This window comes from Tenebrio molitor, chromosome 9 (assembly GCF_963966145.1).
Source record: "Tenebrio molitor chromosome 9, icTenMoli1.1, whole genome shotgun sequence".
NCBI classification, from domain to species: Eukaryota; Metazoa; Arthropoda; class Insecta; order Coleoptera; family Tenebrionidae; genus Tenebrio; species Tenebrio molitor.
The window spans coordinates 6290463-6318387 of NC_091054.1; the positions used below are offsets into that span (position 1 = coordinate 6290463).

At 38.2% G+C, this 27925-nt stretch overlaps 4 protein-coding genes across 5 annotated transcripts in view; 2 read left to right on the forward strand and 2 right to left on the reverse strand.

The window, feature by feature from the left end:
- The window catches only part of dgo (ankyrin repeat domain containing protein 6 diego), a 41212-nt gene extending 27026 nt beyond the window's left edge, over positions 1-14186 (reverse strand). The window contains exon 1 of one of the 2 annotated variants that reach the window (XM_069057946.1): positions 13703-14186. The gene's annotated coding sequence lies outside the window, so the exon portion shown is untranslated. The remainder of the gene's footprint in view (positions 1-13702) is intronic. The other variant, XM_069057947.1, reaches the window with a different exon arrangement.
- Positions 14187-16855: 2669 nt separating this feature from the next.
- On the reverse strand, positions 16856-18518 carry Rack1 (Receptor of activated protein kinase C 1). Its single transcript, XM_069057975.1, has 5 exons — positions 18347-18518; positions 17986-18194; positions 17640-17771; positions 17304-17587; positions 16856-17124 (listed from the first exon to the last, which is right to left on the reverse strand). The coding sequence occupies exons 1-5, from the start codon at positions 18453-18455 to the stop codon at positions 16902-16904; spliced, it is 957 nt and encodes a 318-aa protein (XP_068914076.1). The 5' UTR covers positions 18456-18518; the 3' UTR covers positions 16856-16901.
- Positions 18519-18769: 251 nt separating this feature from the next.
- Positions 18770-26062, forward strand: mts (protein phosphatase 2 catalytic subunit mts). The gene is made up of 5 exons (XM_069057974.1): positions 18770-18916; positions 19164-19277; positions 19716-20177; positions 25025-25317; positions 25373-26062. The coding sequence occupies exons 1-5, from the start codon at positions 18830-18832 to the stop codon at positions 25443-25445; spliced, it is 1029 nt and encodes a 342-aa protein (XP_068914075.1). The 5' UTR covers positions 18770-18829; the 3' UTR covers positions 25446-26062.
- Positions 26063-26083: 21 nt separating this feature from the next.
- Positions 26084-27887, forward strand: hgo (homogentisate 1,2-dioxygenase). The gene is made up of 5 exons (XM_069057972.1): positions 26084-26240; positions 26290-26556; positions 26603-26786; positions 26954-27360; positions 27408-27887. The coding sequence occupies exons 1-5, from the start codon at positions 26226-26228 to the stop codon at positions 27843-27845; spliced, it is 1311 nt and encodes a 436-aa protein (XP_068914073.1). The 5' UTR covers positions 26084-26225; the 3' UTR covers positions 27846-27887.
- Positions 27888-27925: the final 38 nt, after the last annotated feature.

Sequence of the window (27925 nt, forward strand, 5' to 3'; positions counted from 1 at the left end):
AAAACTGTATAAATGTGCGCGAGTTCCAACTAAAAGCGTTGAAAAAATGCCGGAAAAATCTGAATAAGATAGTTTATGTAAAATTGCTTTTTCTCAAACAAACTTTGGATGGTGTATATTTGTTGTATTTTTATAGATTCTACGGATGTTTGCTTTCTTTTAAAGCTATCTCTTTTTCAATAATTCGATCATGTTACAACTGACTCAAATTTTTTACAAAAGTAGAATGAATGCATTCTTGTTGAATATTCGGCCTATCGCATCGCTCGTATTTTCATTCTATCACGGGCAGATTGTCAATTGGATGCGTTTGGATTGTTTTTTCTTGGTATAGTCGAGGAGAAAGTATAGTCTATAATGGCTATTATTCACTCGGATGATTCAACCACTCGCCTACGGCTCGTGTTGGAATTTTCATCCTCGTGATTATACGCTCATTAAAGAATCACATCTAATTTATACGTTTGGTCTATAGACCCGTTCAAATTATCTTCTTTTGGTTAATTTTTTTAAATATACTTATTTACTTCGTACCATTCGCGTAAGTCTTTATTCCAGCGAAAACTTTGTGCATTTGTCTACAAGATCTTTTCGTTCGTTTTTCTAATATCTTCTGGCATGTCTCTTTAAATGTGTTCAAACCAAACAATTCCATTTTGTTCTACTTAATCTAAAATTAATTTGTGGTCCACTTTTAGTTTCACTTTTCATTTCTATTTCGTTTGTTTATATTTATCTTGTCCTGTAATTGGTTTCCTACATTATAAAAAAGAGGGCACAGCATCGGGGCCGGATTTATTCCACGTTACGGATATTTCTATCAATCTCTCCATTGAAAATACAACTTTTTTATTTTTATTTTGCATTACGCCCATTACACGACAGTCACGTCAGAGTTTATTCATAGGACATTATAGATCTCACCATCGGACAAAACTGAAATCAAGTAATGAAGCATGAAGTATTAAAATAACAAATTTCCTCGGCGGCCACCCATTCAAACACTAATCGAACCCGACACTGCTTAACTTGATTGAATAATAGTAGTGCTTTCATAATAGGGGAGTCCCGGTTATTATTATTTTTATTATTAACACCATCTCATTATTACAATGAAAATTATTCATATATTAAAAGCATAATTATAATATATTATGGTTACGCTTACAATATATCATTTTATATTTAATTATTATAATTATAAGATAATATATTATAATTACAATATAACATATTATTCTTACATTATAATTATATTGTAATATATTATCCGCTATAATTTTCACATTATGCTCCTTTTAAAAGCTCCCATCCAGTTCTCCTTCAGTTTTCTTAAAATTTTATGTTTATGTTTCTTTCACTGTTATGAGTTATGACCAGCATTAAATGTACTGAAACAAAATAAATCATTTATAAATTAGTTTACACACAATTTTGTGCATTTATTCTGTCCCTTACAATTTTCTCGCTTTCATTTTCTTTACCTCTCTTGATTTTTTCTTGGTATACTTTTCCTAAAAGCGCCGCATGCATCCTTAAAGTAATTGTTTCTTTTGATGGCCTTTATCCTTCAATATTATCTCACTTTTTTTTCTCTTACGTTAATTTCTTTTTCTTTCATTCTCTCACTTTTTCTGTTAATTTTTTGGTTTGTTTCTTTCGCCTTCATTTTCATTCTTCAGTTTTTTTTTCTTTAATTTCATGTTTGTTTTCATTTATTCTACATATTTTAATTTTATCTGTTTGATCTACTTTTATTTTCTTATTATTTCATCATATTCTTAGATCTCTGCTCCCTCAATGATTATGATTTTTAATAATCTACCAAATATGTACATAAATCATTCTTTCCCTTCCTAATTTTTTTCAATTTTCTTCATTCTTACGACCATCCATTTCCCGAATTTCTTTTCTGCTTCTGTTTCCTGCAGGGCGATGAATCAATTATTGCATTCTTCATTTTAACCTCTGTGTAAATTCTTGTGAATTTCTTTCTTTTCACTTCTCGCATATTTTCTCGTCGTTTTACTGCTTTCATTTCTTTCCTTCCAAGCAAAATTATTCTGTTCATTCGTGACAGCCTCAGTAGCACGGACAACTCTTCAGTAGGACGGAAAAAGTTGCCGACGAAGCCCTCCAGACCATTCAAATCTGGTCATCAGGAAGTAGCCGATATGGCATGGCTCCTAAATAAAGCTCTGCCTACGGCTTTCGTTCTTTTATTGTGACATTCGTAATTTACAATGAGCTTACTCAAGTGTGGGCTTTTGACATGCGCAATAAACTCGGTCGTCTTTTAAAATACTTTTGTTGGCCGATCTGGCAATAAATCAAAGTGGTGCGTTGCAATGTTTGAAATAAAATTAATGCTCGCCTTCGGCGGGGGGATGCCCGGCACTCAATCGGTGGCAATGTTCGATTTAGATAAATTGGATTTATGTTGGCCAACATCCAAATACATACGTGGAACAAGAAAAGAAAAATCAAACGGAGTTAGAAATATTCCTTTTGTACATTATCTCGATGAAATGTGACATAAAACGCCCACTCAGATATAAAACAGAATTGAAACATCCATTAAAAGCAGACAGTGGCCCAGAAATAGGAGTCGCGACCTGTTTCGACCGGCATCGGGCAATGATTATGACCAAGAGCGCACCTCTTCCACGTAATAGCGACGCACTGAGTGATTTATCGACTGTTGGTCGGATTATTTTGCATAATAAAGAAAATATTAGCTCTAAACCCAGTCAAAATAAACGGTAGTGTTGTTTTTCCTGTTGTGACGGACGAGTGCGAAGAATCTCTCCAGGAGTATCGCTATCGACTCGACTCCTCTTTATTTATAACCGACCTCTTTCGATTCGCAAATTGAGAGGAATCGCCGAGGAATGGCCGAGAAATTAAAAGGAAATTAATGGACACGCCGTAACGCTAAATTAATTTGTAACTGTCAGGTTGTTTATTAAAATCGGTTTAAAATGCTAATAAACCGCCACTTCGAACTAGCACTCGATGATACATATCAGGTTTCATGTCGAACATTGCAAGACAACACGCCGGAAACACCTTTTACCGATTCTGAAGGATCGCAAAGTGACTCCGAACAAGTCCCGGCAAAATAAAAAATCATCATAAATTGTGTCCTGTCCATATTTCCGTACCTTTGTGTTCTTCGCCATGTTGCAATAAATTGACAAAACCTTTAAGTCTAGCTGAAAATATTTCTGCTGGCAAAAATAAGGTGAATGACACTTCCGCCGAAACCAAACTATACGTTCTTTATTTTCGCATTTTCTATCACTCAGTCGAATGAAATGATGGTGTTGGAAGTAAGAACAAATAATATTTTTCAGACAACTTTTCCCTTTTGTACACTCTTTCAGCATCGACTTTCTCCGAGCTTTACGATTCCAAAACAGTACCGATATTTATGTTCATTACAACAATAAACTGACCTTCAAATTGGATAATCTTTTTAAGTAGAACCATTATTTTGACGGTGCATGATTTATGCTAACCACAACCGTGGAACTTGGAATTTTTTCAGCCATTAAATTGCCTACGAAGAGTGTCAAAAGTGACATTTCATTATTTTGCGTAAAGTTATTACGGTAACGCCATAACTCTAGTCCATTAAATGAGCAAATTTTCATTTTTAACGAACTTACAATATCAAATTTGGATTTTATGATGCCAGGGGGTCGCATCCATAAAGGCAGGAGAGGCATTTTGATAAATAAAACAACGGAAGTTTTGACAGAAATTAGGTTTCGAAATTAATTCGTTCGTCGTTTTTTAGTACCAGTCTTTATTCCGTCACCATGACGACTGTCACTAATCTAACGAGAGTTCAAAAAATTTGTGGTCAAGTAGGCCGTGCTTTCTCTTTTACAAACGCAGCTCGTCTTTTTGCTTTGACATTTCCTGCAGGTACATAACCTCACTTTGATCGTCATTTCATCAAAATCTACGATAATTGTAAACTAATTAAGTCTCATTGGTTAGTTATGAAAACAACTGTGTTTTACAAAAGATAAAAAATTGGACCACCGCTTGTTCGCCGAATAAACGACGTTTGACATCTGTCAGTTGACAGTTCTAAACCATTATGTCAGCCAAAGAAAACGACGAAAATTCTATTTTGTTGGATCTAGAAAGGCCTGTTTTTTTTAATAAAGAAATAACTCACACCGCTGCTTATTCGTTTCTTGCTAAATAAAATGACGTTTGACAGTTGATGAAGCTACGCCATACGTTAAAGGAAACAAAAGCAAGCTCATTAAATGACATATTAAGCAGAAGTATTTTAAAAGTTATAAATAATAAAACTATTGTTGGATAAATAAAACTCTGACAAACACCACAGAAACGTCAAACGTTATTTTTGAAGTTTTTTCAGCTGACCGCTGAATTTTCGAATATCCAATCACATTTTCTTACCCTTGTAAAAAATAAGACTATTAAATAAGTGCGGTCTAAGATTGACGTTATTTTCAGCGAAATTGCACGAAATCGACGCTTATTTATTTTTATGAGTAATAAAACTATATTCCAATAAAACTCGATGATTTTACGATCTGCGCTTTGTCACTTTTATTTTAAACTGCACGTTTTTATATAAAATATCCCACCTTTAAGTTGAGTGAAAGTTCCAGTGCCAAGACTGAATAACACTGTAAACGTCAATCTTTGCAATTGATCCTTATTCCCAAGAACTATAAAAACGTATGCAAAAAATTATTACCCATAAAACTACAACCATTTGCATCGGCATTCCACCAACTTTCCAATAAATCAGATTTTCTCAACCTACAAACGCAATATTAATGACATTATGAAGAATAAATTAACGCACAGCCTAGTTCTGAGTCTGAGTAATTATTCTACTTCGTTCAGTCCAGTTTTTGCGGCGTTTACGGTTATCACCAATCGTTTTGGTACCGCTGACGGATAAGTCGCTTGACAATTTCGGACCACCTGTACATTAAAATTTATTAACCTTTCAATTAACACACTGACTCACATCCATTAATCACGGCCATTTTTAAATATTACCGTTTTTTGTTACAACCACATTCTTAATTGTTTGACTTTATTATAATCATCTGCATTTGCATATTTACTTCATGTTTTAATTAACTTGTCAACATTTCTATTGTTCCACTCCCAACTCCCACCAGTCTAGCCACCACGACGATTATACACGACACGGTGACAACTGTCAAAGACCAGTCGCACCAACCTCGAACAATTAAAAAATGGTGTCGACTTGACGGTTGAGAATTTGGGTACGTAGAGGAATTCGTGCGACGCCACTGGTCCAGACCAGTTCTAGGTGCGGCACAATAAAGTAATTAGAAGTCTTTCGCGGTGAAAACGCATTTTTCTCCCGGATTAAGAAATAATATTTGCATATTCTCGAAACCTGTACTTATCTGAATTGACACCAATTAAATTAAACAAAACTTAATCATTCCCATAGGTTCTTATCGCAATCGGTTCGCATTCGTACCGATCTGTGTTAAATCCTGTTTTACAGCATTCCTCCACAGTGTATTCAGAAAATTTCGTTACGAGCCCGCATTTTGATCGACGCCGCAGTGATGAATGGGTTGGACGCCTTAGGGCCCCCACAATTTTCCATCAGCAATTAATTTTCTACGCAACATTATCCCTGTCATCAATGCAACTTAATCAGGTGTAATTATGAAGCATCGACATTCGGATAATCGTAATTACAGGTTGGAGACGACAAAATTCTTTACTACGGCCTGGGCACTGCCGAATATACTTATCACACACTAAATCAATACCTTTTTGTTGCTCTTCCCGAGCAGTTTCTTCGAAAACACTGAATGACAGCTGAGAGAACAAACTGACGTTTCAATTTTGAAAATGGAAGTGGTTACAGAGCCTCGTCCCGTCAACTCTTCGGTGCAGAAAGTAACAACACAAATTACATTATATTGCCAAAACAATTACAAACGAAACTGAAACTGCGTCGTCGACGTTAATTTTGTGCAGCAGAAGAGGCGCGAAGAATTGCATGGCCTGGAGGTACGAGCCGCGACACAAAAGACTGGTTACAGATGTCACGTTGTCATGTCATTTTGTGGCGCGCGATTCAAAATAGGAAGTGACCCAACTTTCGGTTGAAATTTAATTAGGCGGGATTGATTCTCTTTTTTCGACCCAGCCTTGGCCCATGTCCGAACTGGGCCGGCGAGCCCCAACACTCGAAATATTCCTCCTCCTGGTCGTTTCCTTGTGTCGGAAATAAATTTATTCATATATGGCGCTCTATAACCAGTTTTTTTCCTAACGGACATTTCGAGCAATTCTAATCTTGATTTATTGTTGTATTCGTCAAACCAATAATGATAAATCTTCGACGGGCTTTTATCATTTTTTTCTTGTCGTTGGAACATCGAGCTGGATCAAATTGCCAACGAGAATGTTCCGTGTTGAACAAACAAATTGAGTGAGACGTACTAAATGCGATTTGCATAATTAATTCTGTACTACAAATTTGGTATAAGCTACAATTCGATTTAAATTAGCTAAACGTAAGCGGGGCCATTAAATTTATTCGGTCTCGGTGGGTTCTTTATCTTTTCTCAACAATAACAAGCTTCACTGACCCATTGCCAGGCATTTGAAAAAGAAGAACACAAAACGATAAAGTATTAACAAGGCAGATCAAAATTGAATCTTCGAAGAAATGAAGACAGAACTGGGTGCAGGACTAGAGAAAGTAAAAGATCTAGCATCAAGACAAAAAATTGAAACAGTAGACGTCAGGTGGTTCAAAATGGGTGAATATGAAAGTGAATTGGAAATATAAAAGGGAAGATGAATGAAGAGAAGACCATAGTATTGCCAAGGAAAGGAAGGATAAGATGGAGTGAAGATAATTTATATTAGGAAAATGTTAAAGAACCAGAGAACCTGAAGATTTGCTGGTCCAGTTGGTGGTCACGTTAATGGTCCATTTCGATCGTTATCGAATTAGAATAATTATTAATAATTCTGATAAATCAGATGCGGTTTAATCCGTTGAAAGAGTTTCGTGGTAACTTCATTTATCAAAGCCACTTGACACATCGACCTCCACAAGACAGCCTGATCCTTTCTTTATGAGTTTGATTAAAAATTAGCAGTACAAACTTGACTTCCTTACATCGGCTAATTACGGTTATCCTTTACCCAAGGTAATTAAGTGGAAAGTCAACAATTATCCATAGGTAATAAATTTCTATCACGAATCCATCAAACAAATTCAATTTGCCTTTTGACCTCGATTCCCTAGCACGCATTCTAATAGAAAAATAATAAAGCCGAGTCAACAACCGACCACGTATTAATAAGTTTATGCAAAACAAGAGAAAATTGCTTTCGAGCTTTTCCAGTAGAAAAAGACACTCTGTAATTTAGCAACTTGAATGACACTCCATGTAGGCAGACTTTAAAGCCTTGTAATAACTGAATCCTGCTGATTACATCCTGCATTCCGCGTTTCATTTGCTTTTGGTTCTCCCGCCTCGATCTATCTGTCCCGGTTTCTTTTGTTCTATCCGGTCTTGTTCTGCACCTGTTTTAACAGTTCTCTGTTATGTGATTGATCGCTGTGACACCGCTCAGACAAAGAACCAAAACCTCGACTTGATTAGTGGCGAAAGTGTTGTTCTTCACGATCCTCCAATTTGGGTCTATTGTGAGCGAGCCTTATTTAGCTCCTTGCCGTTTAATTAATGTTGTCTTTAACCTTTTTATGGTTCAAGTTCCACAGCTCGCTCGGAGAAAATCTACCACGATAAAGAAGGGGGCAGAAGTGGTTCGCTGGGGTGCTGACACGAGTGCTTTAGCACCAATTCGGCTGTGAATGGAAGGCTTTTAGCCGCGTGTCTGACGCTCCTAATAAAAATGTTTTGTGTTGTGGAGAGATGACATTCCAGAGTGTTTGCTCCTGATTAACGGATAAATGTAGAATGTTGATTGTTGACATAACTACTGACAAGCTACCATTAACAGATATTAACGCTCGACTGGAAGTTCTTGCTCCATCTTCAAAAAACGAGAGTTTGCGAAGAATAGCTTGGCACTGCGATGGGAATCACTAGTTAAGCAACACCTGACTCAGTAAAGTGCTAAAATGTATGAAAAAAGCATGCACACAGTGACGGTTGTAGCAATTTTGTCGATAATACTAAAGCGCAAATAAAGTTGGAATTTCATTTTTATCGTTTACCGTAAAAAACTTGCAAATATTCCATTACTTTTATAAGAGGTTCTCGAGAAGGAATTTATGGCTTCATTTCGGTGAATAAATTATGTAATGCCATTTGCTAAATATTTTAACATGTGGGTATACCTGATACGGTAAGTGCCATTAAACTGCTTTATTAGTAGCTCTAAATTGGTGTCGGAGCGGTTTTAATATAATTTGTGAGGTACGAACAAAATTTTTGAATTAATTTTCAAATCTAAGTTAACTCGATTCGAATTTGTTGTTGGACTGGTTGGATCACGCAAATGTTTTTCTATAATAAGTATGGCAAACATGAAGAGTGAAAGGAAGAAAAAAAACAACATAAAGTAGATTAAATAAGATTTATCAGAGCCCAGACAATAATGCTTACTCTGCAGAAAAGCCAATCACTCTTGGAACAACTTACTACACTAAAACCATTTCATCTTCATCGAATATACAGGGTGTTTCTGAAATAGGTGCATTAATTTTAACTGGTAATAGAACTCGTCAAAAGGAACAACTTTTCTATCTACCATTTTGCCGAAAAACGATGTTTAATTCCAAAAAAAAATTGGAAAGATTTTTCACTAAAATAGCCCTACGCCACTAAATACTGCAATGGCTAATTGAGATCAGCGCTAATATGAAAAAAACGTCCATTTTCATCCAGAAAACGTGTTTTGACGCAGAAATCGAAATTCAAAGAAATCTACCCGTATAGCAAAAAATCCACTTCGTAAGAATCTAGTTGTTTCAGGTTTTTAGGTACCTAGCTTAGTTTTGGAGATATGAACGGTTTTAGGAAAATCTTTCCGACTTTTTTAAGTCATTACGCAACGTTTTTCGCCAAAATGGCAGAGAGAAAAGTTGTTCCTTTTGATGAGTTCTATTACCAGTTAAAATTAATGCACCTATTTCAGAAACACCCTATATAAGAATAATTTTGATGCTGCAGAAGTGCCAATCGCTCTTCGAATGAGTTACTACGCTTCAGCTCCACATCGAGAGGCTTCTAATTAAGAAGCAAGCACTCTTAGAACAGCTAACTACATCAAGACTTAAACCATCTGAATTGATTTTTCTGTTATTTGGTGTGTTTGTCAGGTGATATGTTCAATAAAGAATAAAACAAAAAGGTTTGTAGTTTTTTTCAGAGACAAAGCCCCTCTTGGCAGACGGTCTGAGCCGGCGAACTTGGCCATAAATCGTCGGAAAGCCGCGGAAAGTGTCGGATTTAAAATCAAAACTCGCGAACCATAAAATTGGATTTGACCGGTCCTCCCCATAAAAATTCCCAAGCCGAAGTCCTCCCATTTGCCGCCATCCACTCCATTCCGAGTGATTGCAAATGAAATAGTCAATCGTCCAGAAACAGGTAATTGAGCCAACATTGTTACAATTCCTGGAGATTAAGGAAACGTTTCGCGTATTACTGCAGTCTTATCGTTGAAATAATGCAGCCAGTTTGTTACGGTCTGCAGCTCGCAAGTCGCTCTGCGCCTACTGAAATAAATTCTAGTAAATTATCGTTTTATGGTACCTTTTATTCGACTTTACAACACGTGTGGCTGTATTAATCGCGGCCCAGGTACGCGAGATCAACAGCAGCAAACGGACAAAGAAGTAAAGAAGCACCGAGAACGACCTTCGCGATTTTTAACATCCGGCACACTTTCCTCGAGACTCGCACTCCTCATCTGTCGCCGAAGATCGTGAAAGTTGAGAGGAAGAAAATGTTTAAATTCGAATCAATCACCGATTTGTTCTACGTCTGGGGATATTATTGTTTTTCGATGCGGAGGCCATTGTAATTGATTCACCGTGATGGAAGGACGGCGAGGTCATCCACTCCGTTCAATCGAAGGGTGTAAACATTTTATTGTTCTTATCAAAGACATTAAAACAATGCGACACGCTTTTGATGGCTGGCGGTTATCATAGAGTGCTGGCAATGCAAGACTGGACTGTCAACGACCAGAGGCGTCGCTCTGCACAACAAGAATTTGACAAACGTGAGGCTGCTATCGGCAAGGGTGACGCACGTTTGTTGTCCAATAAATTCGTCGTAAATCAACAATAAAAGCTGACTCTTTGACGCGAAATTGGCTATCGCGTCGGTATACAGGTATTAAATTATAATTAACAACGTCGTTAAAGTTCACCACTAACGCTGGCAAGGTTTTTTGAATTCCACGTTTTTGTAAAATAATGGAACATCTGTAGTGGAGGGTCAAATTGAAAAAGAAAATGGTTGGCGCCAGCGATTGACAACAATTTTACAAGCACTCTTTAAGAAATAGAATGAGCAAGTCCATAAATCAAATTTCTATTTGGGGAATCGTAGCAAAATATTTTTCAAAAAAAAAATTAAAAACGAATCATTCTGTAGTAGCATTTTGAGAAACTGAAACTTTTGTGGGTCACTTAAAATTTGTATTCTTCACAAGATCTACTTTATGGTACAGTTGGTTGCAAAAAAACGGGAACTGCCAGAATAAAATTGACACATTTTTACAATTTTTTCATAGTGTGAAACTTTCTTACGAGAGATAGGTCAGAATTATTGTCAAAATTCAATGACATTTTTAAAAATCATTTGATAGGTATTGTCTTGACAAATGGATATAAAACCAAATTTACATTAGGAAAATGTTCTATTCCGGTTTTTTTCGCAACCAACTGTAAAGAGCGTTAAAAAAATTATGGCCAGGGACCTGGAGCTTCCCTTTGCTTCCGTTAGCTTCATCAACTGTCAAACCACAGATACCAAACGTCATTAATTTACCCAACAAACAGTGGTGAAAATTATTTCTTTTGCAAAATTTAATTAAAAAGTGTGGTTATCTAAAGAAAATGTCAAAGCATACCAACTAAAAAGACAACTTGCGTTCATAAAAGACAGAAAAGTCACGGCCTGCTTGATTACAAATAAATGTTTTGGACGATCGTTTGCCAAATCTAATATATTTTTAAAACACTCCTAATTAATAACTAGTCAACGAACAAAAAATAAATAATTTCAATTTCTTATAAAAAAAAAAAAAACAAAATATGTAACACTTTCAAATTTGCATTTTTTTTTCCTAATGAAAAGTATAAACATGAGAGTGATTGATTTAATAAAAACTTCGAAAAATCAATTCCTCAGTGATGGATTAATTAAAACACTTTCATTTTCCACGTGATCCACATTTGCATTAGTCAAACTTTGTGACGTTTTCGCAATAAATATAACAGAAAGTTTTTTAAACAATTGGAAACTATTTTTCAATAAAGCAAGTTAAAATAACTAAAAAAAAGAAGAAAAGAACTCCAATTGAGCCAATATACCTACTCCAAATTTATCTACCAATATTATAGCAAATGGTGCAATAGGGTAACGAGCGTTCAAACAAATTTGCGGTCAAGCAGATTTTCTCTCTTTTTTCCAAACGTAGATCATCGTTTTAGTTGACAAATTCTTCAGACGTATAACCTCATTCTCATCATACCTTCATTTGTTGTGATAAATGACAAACTGTCATTTTCGGTCCATTTTATATAATTTTCCGAACTCTTTCCATTGGTTCTGAAATTTCGTATTTTCATTCTCCGCTTCCTATTTCACAAAATATTTGACAGCTGCTGATGTCATACGTTAACGAAAACAAAAGCAAGTACCAAAAGAATTTATTCTTGAACACACGTTACTTCACAACGGTTTGTCGATATTGTCAAACTTAGCTATTTCTTTCTCGGGCTGTTGAAATCTACTATGCCGAAGACATTTTATAAGAAATGTTTGCTCCTTAAGTGCAAAAATTCAGTTAACTCGGCAAACAATTCGGATTTTAAATCAAGCTGAGAACCAGACGAGAAAAAAACATTATTAGGATTATAGCTATTGATATCACAGTTATGTTTACGTGTAATTACAATTTCTATTTTTAACACTATTAGTCTCCAGTTCAAAGACGTATTTTATTATCCTCCCACAAGAGAGAAAGAAATATTTACCACGTTATAACTATATAAAATCTTAGATGATTGAATTTCAAAAAAAAAATATACCTATGAAGATTTGAAAATTTGTGAAACTTAATTAAAAACGTTTGATACATTTCAGTTAATTAAACCAAACAAAAATCAATTTGTTATTACTAATACCGCAATTAAATTAGTAATTAATAATCAGACTTCGAACAACAACAATCCTTTCACATTTACATTTTTTTTTCTTCAGATTAAAAAATTCAATCTTGCAGCACCGAATTGACTGTCAGTGAAGCTATTTTTGTAATCTCACTTCTAGTAGCAACCCATCCGCTATGGCATATTTTCTAAAAGATGATTCAAATGATGCAAAAAAAAAATGCAATGACGTGAATAGAATCGATATTCGATATTTTGTAGTCACTCCGGTTCATTCTTAAGTACACAAAGAGTATAAAAAAGTATCGAAGCAAGTAAGTAAATCTATCATCCAGCATCCCATTAAAATCTCAGATGAGAAAACATCAATTCCGAAAACTCATTGACTACATTTTGAAAACCTTACGTAAGAGATGCATCAACCAAATCTGAATCTCACGTTCTGGTCCACGTTTTGAGCTCTAGATTATTAATATATTGCACAACATCGGTGGTAATAACTCTTGGCCGATTATTTACCATAAATTAATTTTCCAATAATTTTCCTCAAGGAAACAATAAATTGCAACTGCTGAAAATACCTCAACGTCAACCAAATAAATTCAAAATCGCAAACAAGGTGACCAACAAATCCGCTACAATTTATTTCGACTTAAAACACCCAATTGGAATGTTGCCTGTTTGAGAAGTACCGTAAAAAAGAGTCAAAATTTCCGTTATCCAAATTGTAGGTGTAGTTTTATTAAGCTAGTTCTGCTCTTAAAATAAGTAATAAACGAGAGCTTCCCTTCGAGAGCTTTGCAGTGGTGATTGCGCTTCGTCACTCGGTGATGAGTGATTTTTTTGCAATTTGAGCTTGTCACGTGGAGACTCTGGAAGAGCTTAATTATGAGAAATTCTTCGGAATTTATTAGATTTTAGTTAATTCCTCTCGGGATTAATTATTTTTATCCGTAATTTATAGTCACGTTTCATCACGAGAGAATTTTATACACAGACAACTCGATGAAGATATCATAACTGAAATAACTTAATCGGATTTTCTCGTTTCTCGTTTTTAACGACCGCCTTTAATCCTAATTCGCTTTTAATTCGTTCCTCGGAGTGTAACAAGTTTTTTCCCGATTTGGGGAAGGCTCATGTATTTTTTGTTCGAAACGAACGAATCGTTCGTAAATATTGACTCCGTTCCGCAAGGTTTTTCCGGCGAAACGGCGAGGGCGCGTCTCAAATCGGGGCCGTAACGAGGCTAAAAAGCGTCTGTCGGATCCTCTGCGTAATTGTTCCGCCTGGCCAGATAACAACGCAGCCGGTTACCTTATCTACATTCCTTTCGTAGAGTGGCCTTCCAGGGCATGAGGAGCGCGATTTTTCCACCGGGTCACATCACCACTATCACATCGTTAGCACAAGAGCCCTCGGTGGCAGAACAACGGAGCCGTTCCAGGTCCTGGTGCGACTCTATTATTACTCTTGACCACGGTACGGTTCTTGAAAACGCGTGCGGTTTATTTTAAAACGTTGCAAACGCGAACTTTTAAAGACACCAACCGAGGGGCACACGCACAGGTAACAACGCCATTACTGAGCGCAAGTTGACCACTGGAAGGCAGCTTGATGGACTGGCGTTCACCTGAGAATTTAAAACGCTGTGTACACCTCGCGTTTCACCAATGGTACTGCTCGTTTTCACGGTTATAGTTTTCCGACAACCGGCGTGTACGGCGGCGGTTCGCTATTTTTAGGACAAGGTTCGGGAAAAGACTTGTGTTGTTGATTACGTTCGATTTGTGATTTTTGTCTAAACGGGCGATTTTCTCACGTGATGGGACGCCTCTCGGAAGCGCCGACCTCCAAGGACCCGAGACAAGAGTAGGCAATCAACATTGCTCTTCAACCTTGGCTCCGCTCTTCTCCATCGGCTACATTCCAGATCGACGCTAACAAAGACGACGGCACTTCCGCGAGAACTCGCTTCCACACCTCCACACTCGAATTCAAATGGCGCTCCAGCGGTCGACACCACGCTTAAAATACTTTATTATCCCATGTTCTTGACCATTGAATTTCTTTAACTTGCAAAGCTTCATTACTTCTGCGTGTTTATGTTGCGGTCGAGGTTATGACAGACACAGATGGTGTGTACAGCGGATTGATTGAAAGATATTTTAAGACTCAGATTGCAGAAATCATTCAATTTTAATCACGATTTTCCTTTCATATCAGAACCTGACGCAAAAACAAAATTGTCTCATTTTTTATGTGGAGGTGTTATTTCTTTTATGATTTCTCTGAATCTGCTGCCAAGTAATACGTCTATTTGTCGTTTTGTTGCTGCAAAAATAATTATTGCAGGCGAGATTCATAACCGCAGATGTTGTGCCAAAAAGTGGTTTCAGATGATTGTTACAAAGATGAAACGTCAGATAAATAAATGTAACACAAAAGTTGAAAACAGCAGGATCTGTTAAAAATGTGCTGTCAAGATCTTTTCCAAAAACTCTTTAACGAATGAGGAATCAATAAAAACAACACCCCATGATTTTTAAGAGGGTTGTTTCGACAAAGTGAAAACAGTAAAGAGACCTAACAGAAAATTCGATTCAAATTTAATTTGTCCCTTGATCATTTCCAAGCGTCTTGTCATTTTCCAAAAAAAATATTTTAATCATATCAATTTTAATTTGCTACCTTTGCTGAGTAATTTATTTTGCTCGTCATTACTTTTTAGTTGGTCGCCCAAATCCAATATAAAATCTTTCATAATAGCTCACAGTAAAAAATGAAACACCAATCAAAAGCCCAACAAAATTGTGTGATCTCTAAAACCCACCCACTAATTATGATAAAAATGAAACTTATGTACACACATTTACTGCCTGTCATAACTGTCCAAAAATATAACGTTAGATATTTTTCTGTGATAAACCCTCAATCTTTCTGCAACGTCTCATCCCACCTTACTTCTTATCCTTATTTATTTTGAGTTATTTTGGCACACCACAATAAACCAAACGTCAATCAGCATAAACGATATAATATAGATTCACTTTTGATTCTTTATTTAGATTTGAGAACGCGACCTAAACGTATTAAATTATTTTTCAATCAGCATTACGTAAATAGAAAAAAAAAAAGGTATTTTCATATTTGGTGGCGGAAACAAAAGACTGAGAAATATCAGAAAATTGTATTGTCAGTGTCAAATTTTTCATAAACGCCGTAAAAAGGAATGTCTAGGTGAATTTAAATTTTCGCTAAATAGATTGAAAAAATAAATTCTAAGGAAACCAATTTTTGTCAGTGCTTCAAAAGGAAAAGTTATTCTCATATAATCAAATGTGTTACAAATTATTTCTCTAGTTCAACGACGAATAACTTCCTTATTGCCAATTTGCTGCATTTCTGTCAAAATCACGAACGTCTTTGAGAAATTTGACACTGACAATACAATTTTGTGACATTTCTCAGTCTTTTGTTTCCGCCACCAAATATGAAAATACCTCTACACCTTAAATATGATAACAGTACATTGTGTTCAAATTTTAGACTCGTTTTTATATCTTTACTTTCCCATTTCGCTTTTAATATGACATTAAACTAATAAGTGTCGACTAATAAAAATTGTTTGCCATTTATTAAACACCTACATCTACTAAAAATAAGGTTGCAAACAATTTAACGCAACATGTAGAAGCGTTTAAAAAATTATTTCGTGAAGTGAGAACCTGTTATGAGGTTTTGTACATGTGTAAATGAGGCACGCTTCATTAAGAGACAGAAACAAAATGTTATTTACAAATTACGCTTGTTGGGATTTTTTTAAAGTATGTTTTAATGTTTAAACTTTTATCAAAGGTGGGTAATAAATACATGTGTCGTGATGTTTAGAACATTGGTAGGTGGTGATTGACTGCAAATTCTGTCGTAGTTGAATGGTTTAATCAATATTCATTTCTGTTTCCTATAATTCCAATTTAATATTTTTAGAAGCTTTCATGTAATGCACCAAACTTTATTTTAATGGAGAGCTTTCATTAAATTTGTTTACGATAAAATTCGTCTTCAATAGATTAAAAATGTGTCTAAAATGATCAAAAATCCAAATAATTCCTCAATTCCAAAACTTTCAAGGTGTTTTATTGGTTGCATACACCGACAACCATCTTGAATTATAATTAATGTCAATTTTTAAAAATCCATGATCTAATACATTTCTTTGAAACAAATATGTTATGAAATAACTCTAAAAACTGCTTTAAATGTGATTACGAGCTCTTAAACCAATGAAAATGGCGATTCAGCACCGACGACAATAATGCAATAAAACTGCATTTGTCTCGCCTTTGCAGATTCATGCAATTTCCCCACGTTGCACCAGAAAAATAATAATTTTACAAAACTAATTTTATTATATATATAATGAAGTACAACTAGTCTTAATAGTAAAAACAATGAAAATAATATAACTTATTTTCTGATTTGTTTATTAATGTCGTAAAAATACAGAACAAGGTTAGTGGGCAGACACGCTGACTTGCCAGACCCTGATAGTATTATCAGAATAACCAGCGAACAAAGTCTGCCCATCTGTGGACCACGCCAGCGATAAGCATTGAGGTGGTTCAGCCTTGCTAAGAGGTTGAGAAACAACCTCAGGTCTGAGCTCTTCAACCATTTCCTTGCTTTCCAAATCCCAAATCTTGATAGATGGCCCAAACGCGGCACACAACCAGTACCTAATTCAACGAAAAGAAAAAAAAATCACAAATCCGAACCAGAAAAAAAAGATTATGTAATTTGTTTTAGTAGAACATCAGTCCCATATCCGCAACATCTCATAGCTTATCAAGTGGTTATAGGTTATCATCATTATATCATCTCATCATTACTATTATTTTGTTGTTGTTGTTCTCACCTGTTTGGCGAGAAGCACAGAGCTGTGATTATGTCATTGTGGTCAAGCGTGTGTAAGTGTTTGCCGTCATTGAGGTCCCATAACATGGCCTTGCAGTCTTTGCCGCCGCTAGCGCAAAGGCTGCCATCTGGCGACACGGTCACAGTATTCAAGTATCCGGTGTGTCCGGAATGGTTGATCTTGAGGCGGCAGTTGGTGAGGTTCCACACTTTGACCATGCGGTCCCAACCCGCCGAAACGATGATGGGATTTGAGTGATTGGGGGAGAATCTGACGCAAGAGACCTAATGAACGTGTTAACACGATTGGTTCGCGTCAAACTGGCCGTATATTTACCCAATCAGAGTGACCATCGTCTTGTATGGTGTACTTGCACTCGGCCAAAGTGTTCCACAACTTGATGGTCTTATCGCGAGAGCCTGACACGATTTGACGGTTATCAACCGAAAAAGCGACACTTAACACATCCTAAACAGACAAAATTCTTAATACATTATTAGCGAGAAAAGCGTGATTATTGCAATGCTACAGGTTCTCACAATACTTACGAAATCGAACCCAACAATCAACAACTTCTATCGTTGACGTAGGCGATTAAATACAATATAAACAAAAAATCTTCCAACTGCATTGGGTGTGAGAATTTAATTGTGATCGAGCTGTGAATAGATTTTAATCAAACCTTGGTGTGGTCCTCGAACCGACGAGTTGTTTTTCCAGCAGCCAAGTCCCACAAGCGCAGAGTCTTGTCCCAAGAGCCAGACAACGCGTAGTTGCCGTCGCTGGAGAGAACGACGTCAGAGATAAAATGGGAATGGCCATACAAGCGCTTCTGAGGTACACCGTATTGTGTCTCCTCACGTGTCAACTTCCACACAATCAATGTCTTGTCTATGAGAAAAAAAATTAAATATGTCAAAAGAATAACAGAGGGAACGATTGTGGAGTGACATATTCGACAAACTTTGACGGATGGTTGTAAAAATGGCAAATATTGATGGATTTTTGTGCCGGCATGGTTGACAAAAAAACTGTGTTCTTACCTCGAGAAGACGACAAAATCATGTCGGGGTATTTTGGATTGGTGGCAATTTGCGTAATCCAACCATTGTGACCCAGAAGGGTGCCTTTTAATTGAAGAGTTTCCGACATTTCACTGAAATTGTCACACAACCTTCCACGTCGAACGCCGAACCGGAAAGAAAAAGAAAGTTGGCTGGTACTGCACTCCTACCAACTGTTGGAACCAACGCCGCTACCAACATCTACAAAAAAATCACCAGATCACGAAATTTGTTGCGGCGTTTTAGCGGTGCAATTGCAAATCCTCCTCTATTTGCCGATTTGCAAGTGGCAATATTGTGAATGGGAGCGTCGCATTTTGATTTTTCTTTGGGGTTTGGGCTACTTTCGGTTAGATTCGAACGGGCCAATCAGGTCGCATGGGCAGGGGCTGGAAAACAAACGACCTTGCCGTTGAGAAATGTCAACAAACCGTCAACATCTCCCTTGGTAAAATTTGCAGAATGATGAAGGGCCCGCAGACTCAGAAATCGATCAAGTTCCGTCCACCCGGGACCGCCCCGGCCGGCATCTTCGAGAAACCCGTCAAGGTAAAGAGGAAGCGAGCGCGTCCGTGGCAGATTCAAATTTCCCGGCTGGACCGGCGAGTACACAAAGCCGCCGCCAGGGGGATCGTCAGTCTTCAGAAATATACCACACAATCGCCATTTTGGTGTGTTCAGCCGAGAATATATAAAAACTTAAAATAACGATTAATTTATGTAGAGAAACAAACCGAATTCCGTACAGTTTAGTGTAATTATTTATAATATAACTTATTTTTGTGTGTATGACCAGATATCGCTAGCTATGGATGATAAAGCGTCGTGTAAAGAACTGGATCAGTGGATAGAACAGTTAAATGACTGTAAGCAACTATCAGAGAATCAAGTAAAGACACTATGTGATAAGGTAAATATGGCCCTTTTACTCTTTAGTCTTAAGTTTCCACGAGAACGAGCAAGTTTGTGTTTGCCTTCGTTATCTCGAGCTAATGTAATTAAGGTGTTATTTGTTGTAATTGCCAGATGATTAACACCGCAGAGTTTACTACGGCCCATTACTATTTACTATTCTATTTAACGTTATCAATAATAAAGCAAGCAGTTTATTATCCTTGGAGCCGAACTCTCGCCAAATCTAATCAAACAATGCGCCACTCATATCTCCTGTTGTGATTCACCAGTGATGTCAAATTCTCAAAAAAAAAAATCAAAGGAAAGATTTTGATTCACTCGCGAGGATTCCCCGCCGTTAGCGTCCGACGCGTTGCGAAAACAAACATCTCGTACGCGTAAAATTCCCATTAACCCAAGAAAAATATTTACGTAACGCGTTGTGTTGTTCCAGGCGAAAGAAATCCTGTCTAAAGAGTCTAACGTACAAGAAGTAAAATGCCCGGTGACGGTGTGCGGCGACGTCCACGGCCAGTTCCACGACCTGATGGAGTTGTTCAGGATAGGAGGAAGGAGTCCCGACACGAACTATCTGTTTATGGGTGATTACGTGGACCGCGGTTACTATTCCGTCGAAACAGTGACATTGCTGGTAGCTTTGAAAGTCCGGTATAAAGAAAGAATAACGATCCTGAGAGGCAACCACGAGTCCAGACAGATCACCCAAGTTTACGGTTTTTACGACGAATGCCTGAGGAAATACGGCAACGCCAACGTGTGGAAGTTCTTCACCGACCTATTCGATTATCTGCCGTTGACGGCGCTCGTGGATAGTCAAATTTTCTGCCTGCACGGCGGCTTGAGTCCGAGCATCGACACGCTGGATCACATTAGGGCATTAGATCGTTTACAAGAGGTGAGTCCCGTTCGGGCCGTCGCAACTAGACTGTGACATCATTCGACGCTCATTTATTCAATTCGAATCGACTGACTAATCGCGGCTTAATGTTGGATGAAATTGAGGCGATGGGCTTGATTCTTGATTGTTTTCTGGGTTGTCATTCAAAATTAACACACTTTTCCAATCTAATCAGACACTTCAAATCTTTATCTGACTCACAAATTATTTTTAAAGTAGTCGGGTTACATCACCCCAGTTTTTTGGTTTTCGATCAATTATTCGTTGCGTAATGAAGAGGTTTGATTATTTGAATTGCCAATTATTATAGCTCCAGGAAACACGAGTTTAACACACAAATTATGTATTTTCTTAACCACCGTGACAATGTTTTAATTATTTAAGATTTAGGAATTCTCACTCAATTAAAATATCACGTCAATTTACCAAGTGAGAGGTGAAGGTAATGACGAGGAGTCTTGGGACAGCGCTATAGTTGTTAAAATTAATTTGTGTGATGATGAACGAAGTTTCGGTAGAGGACACCACAACTAGCGCCACCTTGCGGCAAAGTAAAAAGCGCGAACGCGTCTCAAACTCATTTGTTTTCTTCCATGGCCACCCAAAAAAACGAACCATTTTTCGACTGCAGATGTCTTGGGTTATCGATTTGACAACTCCAGCACCCCATGAATATTTAAATGTTTTTCGCAACACATAGTTTTTTTATGCAGAAAAATGCGTCACTTATCGATTCGAACACCTATCCCGTTGGGGATACTTTATGTAGAACATCCCCAACGGAAGAAAAACTTTTATTTTTCGGAGGGCATTAAACCCTTCTCTAAATAAATTGGCACTCGAAAAGGTCAAGTTTCTCGCATTTTCTTGAAATATTTGACGTTTCAGCCGCACCACTTTTTTATTAAAGTCGGAATTCGTGACGCATGAAAAAACAACCTTGTTTATTGTTTAACTCTTCGCGGAATATTTAAAGGGAAATGTGTTTGAAATATTTTCCAGGCACGACTCGATATCGACAAAAAATATTTGATGGTTTCTCCGAAATTGTAATTTTTGTCGCGACTTCCGCAGTAAGAAGTCTCCAAGCGAATCTTTCGTGAAGAGAAGTGATTAGTTTTTGAGTAATTGGCATGTCGACTCGAGTACAACGAACAATTCAACTCATTATCGATTCGACTTTTGAGAACTTTGCACCGAAGAAAAAACTTTGCATGTAGAACCGAACAAAAAAAATAACAATAAACCGGCGTCGACCGTGCAGAATACAAAAGTCGTCGTTGCGAACGAGAAGCTCCCCGTGAATGGGGTCTAAATCCATTTTCTAAGCAGCGAAATACGTGGAACCAATCGTTTATAATTTTTTGTGGGCGCCGGCGAGACCTTCAGGGTGATTTGATTCCTTCCGTGCAATTTAATTTGTCAGGGGGTGGTGGTGGAAATCTGCGGCTATTGTCGCCCGATACACGTGGCGAATTCATCAACGAAACCTTGTTTTTAATAATGGACCTTGACCCAATTGCCACCAATCTCGCAGTCCTTGCGAACCCACTTCCATCTAATCCGAATTCTTTGGGAACTTTCACGGAGATGTGGGAATGGATGTGACAGAATGCCGGCTTGCTCTAGTGAGAATTTACGTCATCGAGATTTATTTCAGTGTGTACGGCTGGAGTAAAGGTCGAATAAAATTAATTTACATTTAACGCTAAATAATGCTACCGGTTAGGAAACGTCTCCGGGTGACGGTTTTGCGTAAGAGGTGTCGCCGAGAGGTTTGTTTGAAACGTTCCGATCGAGTTTTTTTTTCCTTTTGCATAATTCTGTTTGTGTCGGTCAGTGTTTACTGTCGGCATCACTTTAACGGGCTTTAAGGGCGAGGTTAATTAAGGGAGCGGTTTGTGGGCGAACAGTGCAAACGGAAAAAACGATTTGTTTGAGTCTTAGGCCAGACTGGGCGTAGGAAAGATTATTAGTGTATTCACCGGAAGAAATACAGATTTTCCTGCTTAAATAGTGATCTGAGTAGCAACATTGATAAACCGATAAGTATCGATAGTAAATAACATTTTGAGTTGACAAATCCTATTTATTTGGTCATTCTAACAAGATTTGTTCCTCAAGAAAATTGCAAGAATTACATTTTGATTAATTATCCCGCCTGCTGCGATGCTGCCAGGTTGGTTAATCACAATTGACCACCAGAGTCACTTGAAACAGGTATACGTACTTTTTCAAGAAAAATGTAATTTCAGTGATAATCGTACATGTTCAATAAATAGAAATTCAGGATTGTATTTTAACGAACATTTCGCAAGACAGCCGCATGGCACGACTAGTAATGATTTATTTTCGCGATAAATAGCCGCAAAATATTTTCCACCTAGCCAGTCGTTCGTGCATATTTAGCAGTAATGCGCATTCTCGCATCGAGTACATGCAACAAATATTCGCCAATTTATTATGACGTGATTTTTTTGGGGACCAGAAGAAACATCTTGTTCTCTCAATTCAACGAGTTAAATTAAAGATTTCATCGTGAGTGATTAAGAGAAATCAAGAAATGAAACAGTACTATTCTCAATATTTTTTCCCATTTAACGGTTTCGGTAATGGCAACTTTTATTTGTAGTAACGAACAATCAGAGCGATGTCAATTTTTTTGTCGTTTTTAAAGGTGCAAAATAATTTTGTAATCGTGAAATTTCGTTCTCAAGTCGTTTGCTTACAGAGAAAATAAAAAACGAAAGAACACTTTACTAGAATGAATAATAAAATGTTTAAATCAAAATGGAGATTTTGAGATCGAGGTCGTCTTAAACCGCTTATCAGAATTATTCAATTTCAATCAACATTCCTGTAAGAAAATGAAACAATTAAAATTTCAATTCGCCTTGTGTAACTCGGGCAGAATAAAGTTTATTGAATTTTATTTTTTAAATCACGTTTGAAAATCGCGCGCCTACAATAATCGTCCAATAGAAAGCTTGCATTTGGTGCGGTTGTCATGACAACAACAAATATTTAAAAAAATACATGTTGAAATTTTTTTCGTACGCACCTTCGGCCAAAAATTTTTTTAATACATATACAGGTTGTGCAAATATTTTAACCAATGGTAGAACTCAACAATAGGTAACGATTGAGCCAATAATGGCTGATATAAATGTTTCGGGCGTTTCGAAATGAATAAGCGCGATCTTGGCTGCCAACATTTTAGTTGCAGAGGAAGAAATTCTTCACGAAATTGAAAACCAGCCACGAACAAGTACTCTTTGTGAGAAAACATTTTTTACATAAATGTCAAAATTGACAAGTGAGTGTTTATTAAGTTACGCCGCAGGCTTTCAGAAATTGTCTCCTTTTTTGTTGGGCGTATTGCACATTCCGACAAGTAATTACTTAGTGATGCTATTTTCTTACAAAACCTCCCACGTGCATCTGAATTAGTTTGGGTAAATTTTTCGCGTTTTTGTTGGTTGCGGAAATAAGCACGAGTCGCAGACTAACACCGACAAACGATTATCTAAAAATGTTTACAGAACAATCGAGAACAGGTTCTAGGTCGATAAAAAATTAAAAGAAGAATTTCAGCGAACGTTCTAGAAATATTTTCATTCAGGTGTTGTTTCACAACATAGCGCCACTGTTATCACAATTGTTTATCAGAAAATACAGTAGGAAGTGTTACGGTGAAAACGCTGCAACCAGCCATTGTTTAAAATAGAGGCAGTTTTATTTTTCCTTTGGGTTTAAGTTTAATGCAAACTCGTCAAGGAATGTAGGACGGAGAATATTTCAAGCGATAAAAATTCAGGACCACGTTGACGGGGTTGATAGTCACGCAGTTATTTTTTTTTATAATTTAATTTTTATCGGAACCATGACCCAAATGCATGGCACTCGTTGATATTTATGCATGTTATGTGTATACCTAGTTTTTTTTATACGTTAGACGAAAGTTCCGAATTGGAAACACCCGACCCTATTCAATATTTTATCGCGTTCGCTGCGAGCGCTTGCAGGAAATGATGTTCCGCAGTACGGGCCCACCGCGCTGCAAGAGGAAATATTGATAACAATTCGTCGAATTACCTAACAGACAAAACCCATTGTACGTGTCCCATTATTGTTGCTGGCACGTTCGAAAAGTAAAAACGACGACAGCTCGGCCCACGACGGCAACTCCAAAGGAAATCGAATCGATAGAGTCGAATCGGGGAAGACAATAACAGCAGTGGCAGTCGTCCGTCTCGGGAGGAGTTCAAATATTAATATTGTTACGTCGTTTCTTTCGCTTTTATCTTCTAATCTAATTTGCGAGTGTCCCAGTTAAAGTGCGGCGGATTTTATTTAGTCCGTCGCAAAATCGATCGATGCCGTTTAATGAGAAAATCGTTGAAGAGTTCACTACAATCAAAAGGCGAACCGCATTCTGTACATTAATAAAACATGATGAGCGGGAAGCGTCCTCGTACGAGGTGCGTCGAGAAAGTACCGCGCGAACTGGGAAATAGAAAAAAGAAAAAAAAAGTTACATTTTTTGTACGATTTTATTAAACTGTAGCAACATGTATTGCGCAAGGGAAAAACAGAAAACACGAATGAAAGAAAGTAAGGTTAAAAAGTTGTTTGTTGACGTTTCATATGAACACGTGTGCGGCGGTGGTAAAAGTTACAACAAAATGCCCACCAAGAATCCTCATTAAAATTGAAACGAACATTTAAAAACAATTGCAGGCGCTGCAGTTTTTACGTGCGTGATAAAACATTACGTAACGGAAAAAACCGACTCGATTAGGATTTTTTTTAATTGCAGAATGGTAATTTTGGATTTGTTGCAGGTTCCTCACGAGGGTCCCATGTGTGACCTGCTGTGGTCGGACCCGGACGACCGCGGCGGATGGGGAATCTCGCCGCGAGGCGCCGGCTACACGTTTGGTCAAGATATTTCCGAAACTTTCAATCATTCAAACGGTTTGACTTTAGTTTCGAGAGCCCACCAGCTAGTTATGGAAGGGTACAACTGGTGCCACGACCGTAACGTCGTCACCATATTTAGCGCCCCCAATTACTGCTACCGTTGTGGCAACCAAGCGGCCATCATGGAGTTAGACGACGCTCTTAAATATTCATTGTAAGTGGAATCGTCGTCAAGCGAAGAATGGGAACTAACGTTATTTCTGTTGCAGCTTACAATTCGACCCCGCACCTCGTCGTGGCGAGCCGCACGTGACGCGCAGGACACCCGATTACTTCTTGTAATTCTTATATTTGTCAATCGCAATATCATAAACTTGCTTAGATATATTGTATTTGTTAACAAAAATGTAGCGTACAAATGGCGCAGTCTGAAGGAAAACAAGCACCTTTCCCCGCCCGGTTCCCATACTAATAATTAACACGAAAGGGGGGGCGAAACGAGCTTTTTTCTAAACTGTTTTGTTAAATTATCAAATTCGAGTACTGAGGTTTGGTAGGTTTGCCCTATTCGCGACCAAATTATTATACATAAACATAAACTACAAGGTAGGTATGCATGTCCTAGTTATATACTCAGTGTTTTAATTAAAAGTGCAGTTTTTTTTTTCTATATTTATGTAAAAACGTTCAGATTGTGTACAAATATTTTTCTTTTTTTTTATTAAATGAGTATTGTTGATGTGTAATATTTATGTACAGGGTGGTGACCCCCTTAAATACACCTTGTATGTGAATTGTTACGTAATCAATCGCTGAAAGTAATTACCTGAAAAAATCTAAGTATAGTATCGTTCAAAAGTAAAAGTACTGCGTTTGGCTATAATCTCATTTCAGTTAACATTATTTGTGTTTAAGACTGTACATTTGGTTTTCTGTGAAGTAAAAATTATTTCTAACAATTTTTTTAATTCCAATCACCATGTTTACCACATTTGTTAAAACATTCCTCTTAAAACTGCTCAATCATTATCGCGTTATAAACAACTTGATCATTTACATACTGATATTTCATGCCGAGACAAATAAAAGAAAATTCAGTCCTCGCGCAGTTGTTATCACAACATGTCCCAACTCAAGGTAAGCTCCTGACATTCTAAACAAAATATTTGATGCAAACTGCGTTTAGTATTTGAGCGGATTCGGGTCGGAGTTCGCTTCGGAGGACCCCAGGTGTCCCGGGGCGCTCCCCGTGGGGCAGAACAGCCCCCAGAAGTGCCCTTACGGCCTCTACGCCGAGCAGTTGTCCGGGAGCGCCTTCACAGCCCCGCGGGCCGAGAACAGGAGGAGCTGGCTGTACAGGATTCGACCCTCGGTGGGGCACAAGCCCTTCGAACCCTTCTCCGAAGGGAACGTCACCCACAGCTGGGCGGAAGCCGAACCAGATCCCAATCAGGTACATTTTTAATAGGTTCGACGTTTTATTATTCACGCTTGTTTAGATGCGATGGAATCCATTCGATTTTCCCAAATCCGGCGAGAGTATGGATTTTGTGTGCGGCCTAAATACTGTTGCCGGGGCCGGAGACCCTAAAAATAAACTGGGGTTGGCCATCCATATCTACTCCATCAACAAATCGATGACCGACCGATGCTTCTACAACTCCGACGGCGACTTTTTAATAGGTTTGTCACCACTGCAAGGGGATGTTCCATGACAGGTGCAAGTCACGTCTAAGCTCTATTCGGAGAATGACAGATGTCAAAAAAAATGGCGGTTGGAATTCGAAATTAGATTGATTGCGCAACATCCCCTTTTCACTTTAATCTCAATATTAATTGAGGAGTTGCAGTGCCCCAGACTGGAACTCTGAAGATCACGACCGAGTTTGGTAGACTGGAGGTTGCACCCAACGAGATCTGCGTCATCCAGCAAGGCATGAGATTCTCGGTGCATATGTCGCAACCTTCGCGCGGTTACATCTTGGAGGTGTTCGGCCAGCACTTCACCCTACCCGATTTGGGTCCCATCGGAGCGAACGGTCTGGCCAACCCGCGCGATTTTCTCACCCCAGCGGCCTGCTACGAGGACCGCGACGTGGCCAACTACGAAGTCGTCGCGAAATACCAAGGAAAACTCTTCGTGTGCCACCAGGACCACAGTCCTTTCGACGTGGTCGCCTGGCACGGCAACTACGTCCCCTACAAGTATGACTTGCGCAAGTTCATGGTCATCAACTCGGTGTCCTTCGACCACTGCGTAAGTTAACAGGATCGCAACGACCTTCACTGAGAGTTGTCCCGCAGGACCCTTCGATCTTCACCGTGCTGACCTGTCAGTCCGACAAAAAGGGCACCGCCATCGCAGACTTCGTTATTTTTCCGCCGCGCTGGTCCGTCCAGGAGCACACCTTCCGGCCGCCGTACTACCACAGGAACTGCATGTCGGAATTCATGGGGCTGATAGTGGGGGAATATGAAGCGAAAAGGGGAGGGTTTCGCCCGGGGGGCGCCACTTTGCACAGCATAATGACCCCCCACGGTCCCGATTTCAACTGTTTCGAAGCTGCGACCAAGGAAATCTTGCAACCGGGACGAGTTGCCGACGGGACTCAGGCGTTCATGTTCGAGAGCTGTCTAGGACTTGCCGTCACCAAATGGGGCGCAGAAACTTGCGAGAAGCTAGATCCGCAGTACTACCAGTGCTGGCAAGGGTTGAAAAAGAATTTCACCGGCCCCAAATAACGCATTTACTCTTGTTTTGTAATAAAATAATTTTGTAGCTTGTGTCGAGTTGTCATTTGGAGCAGATGGCGCCACAGTCG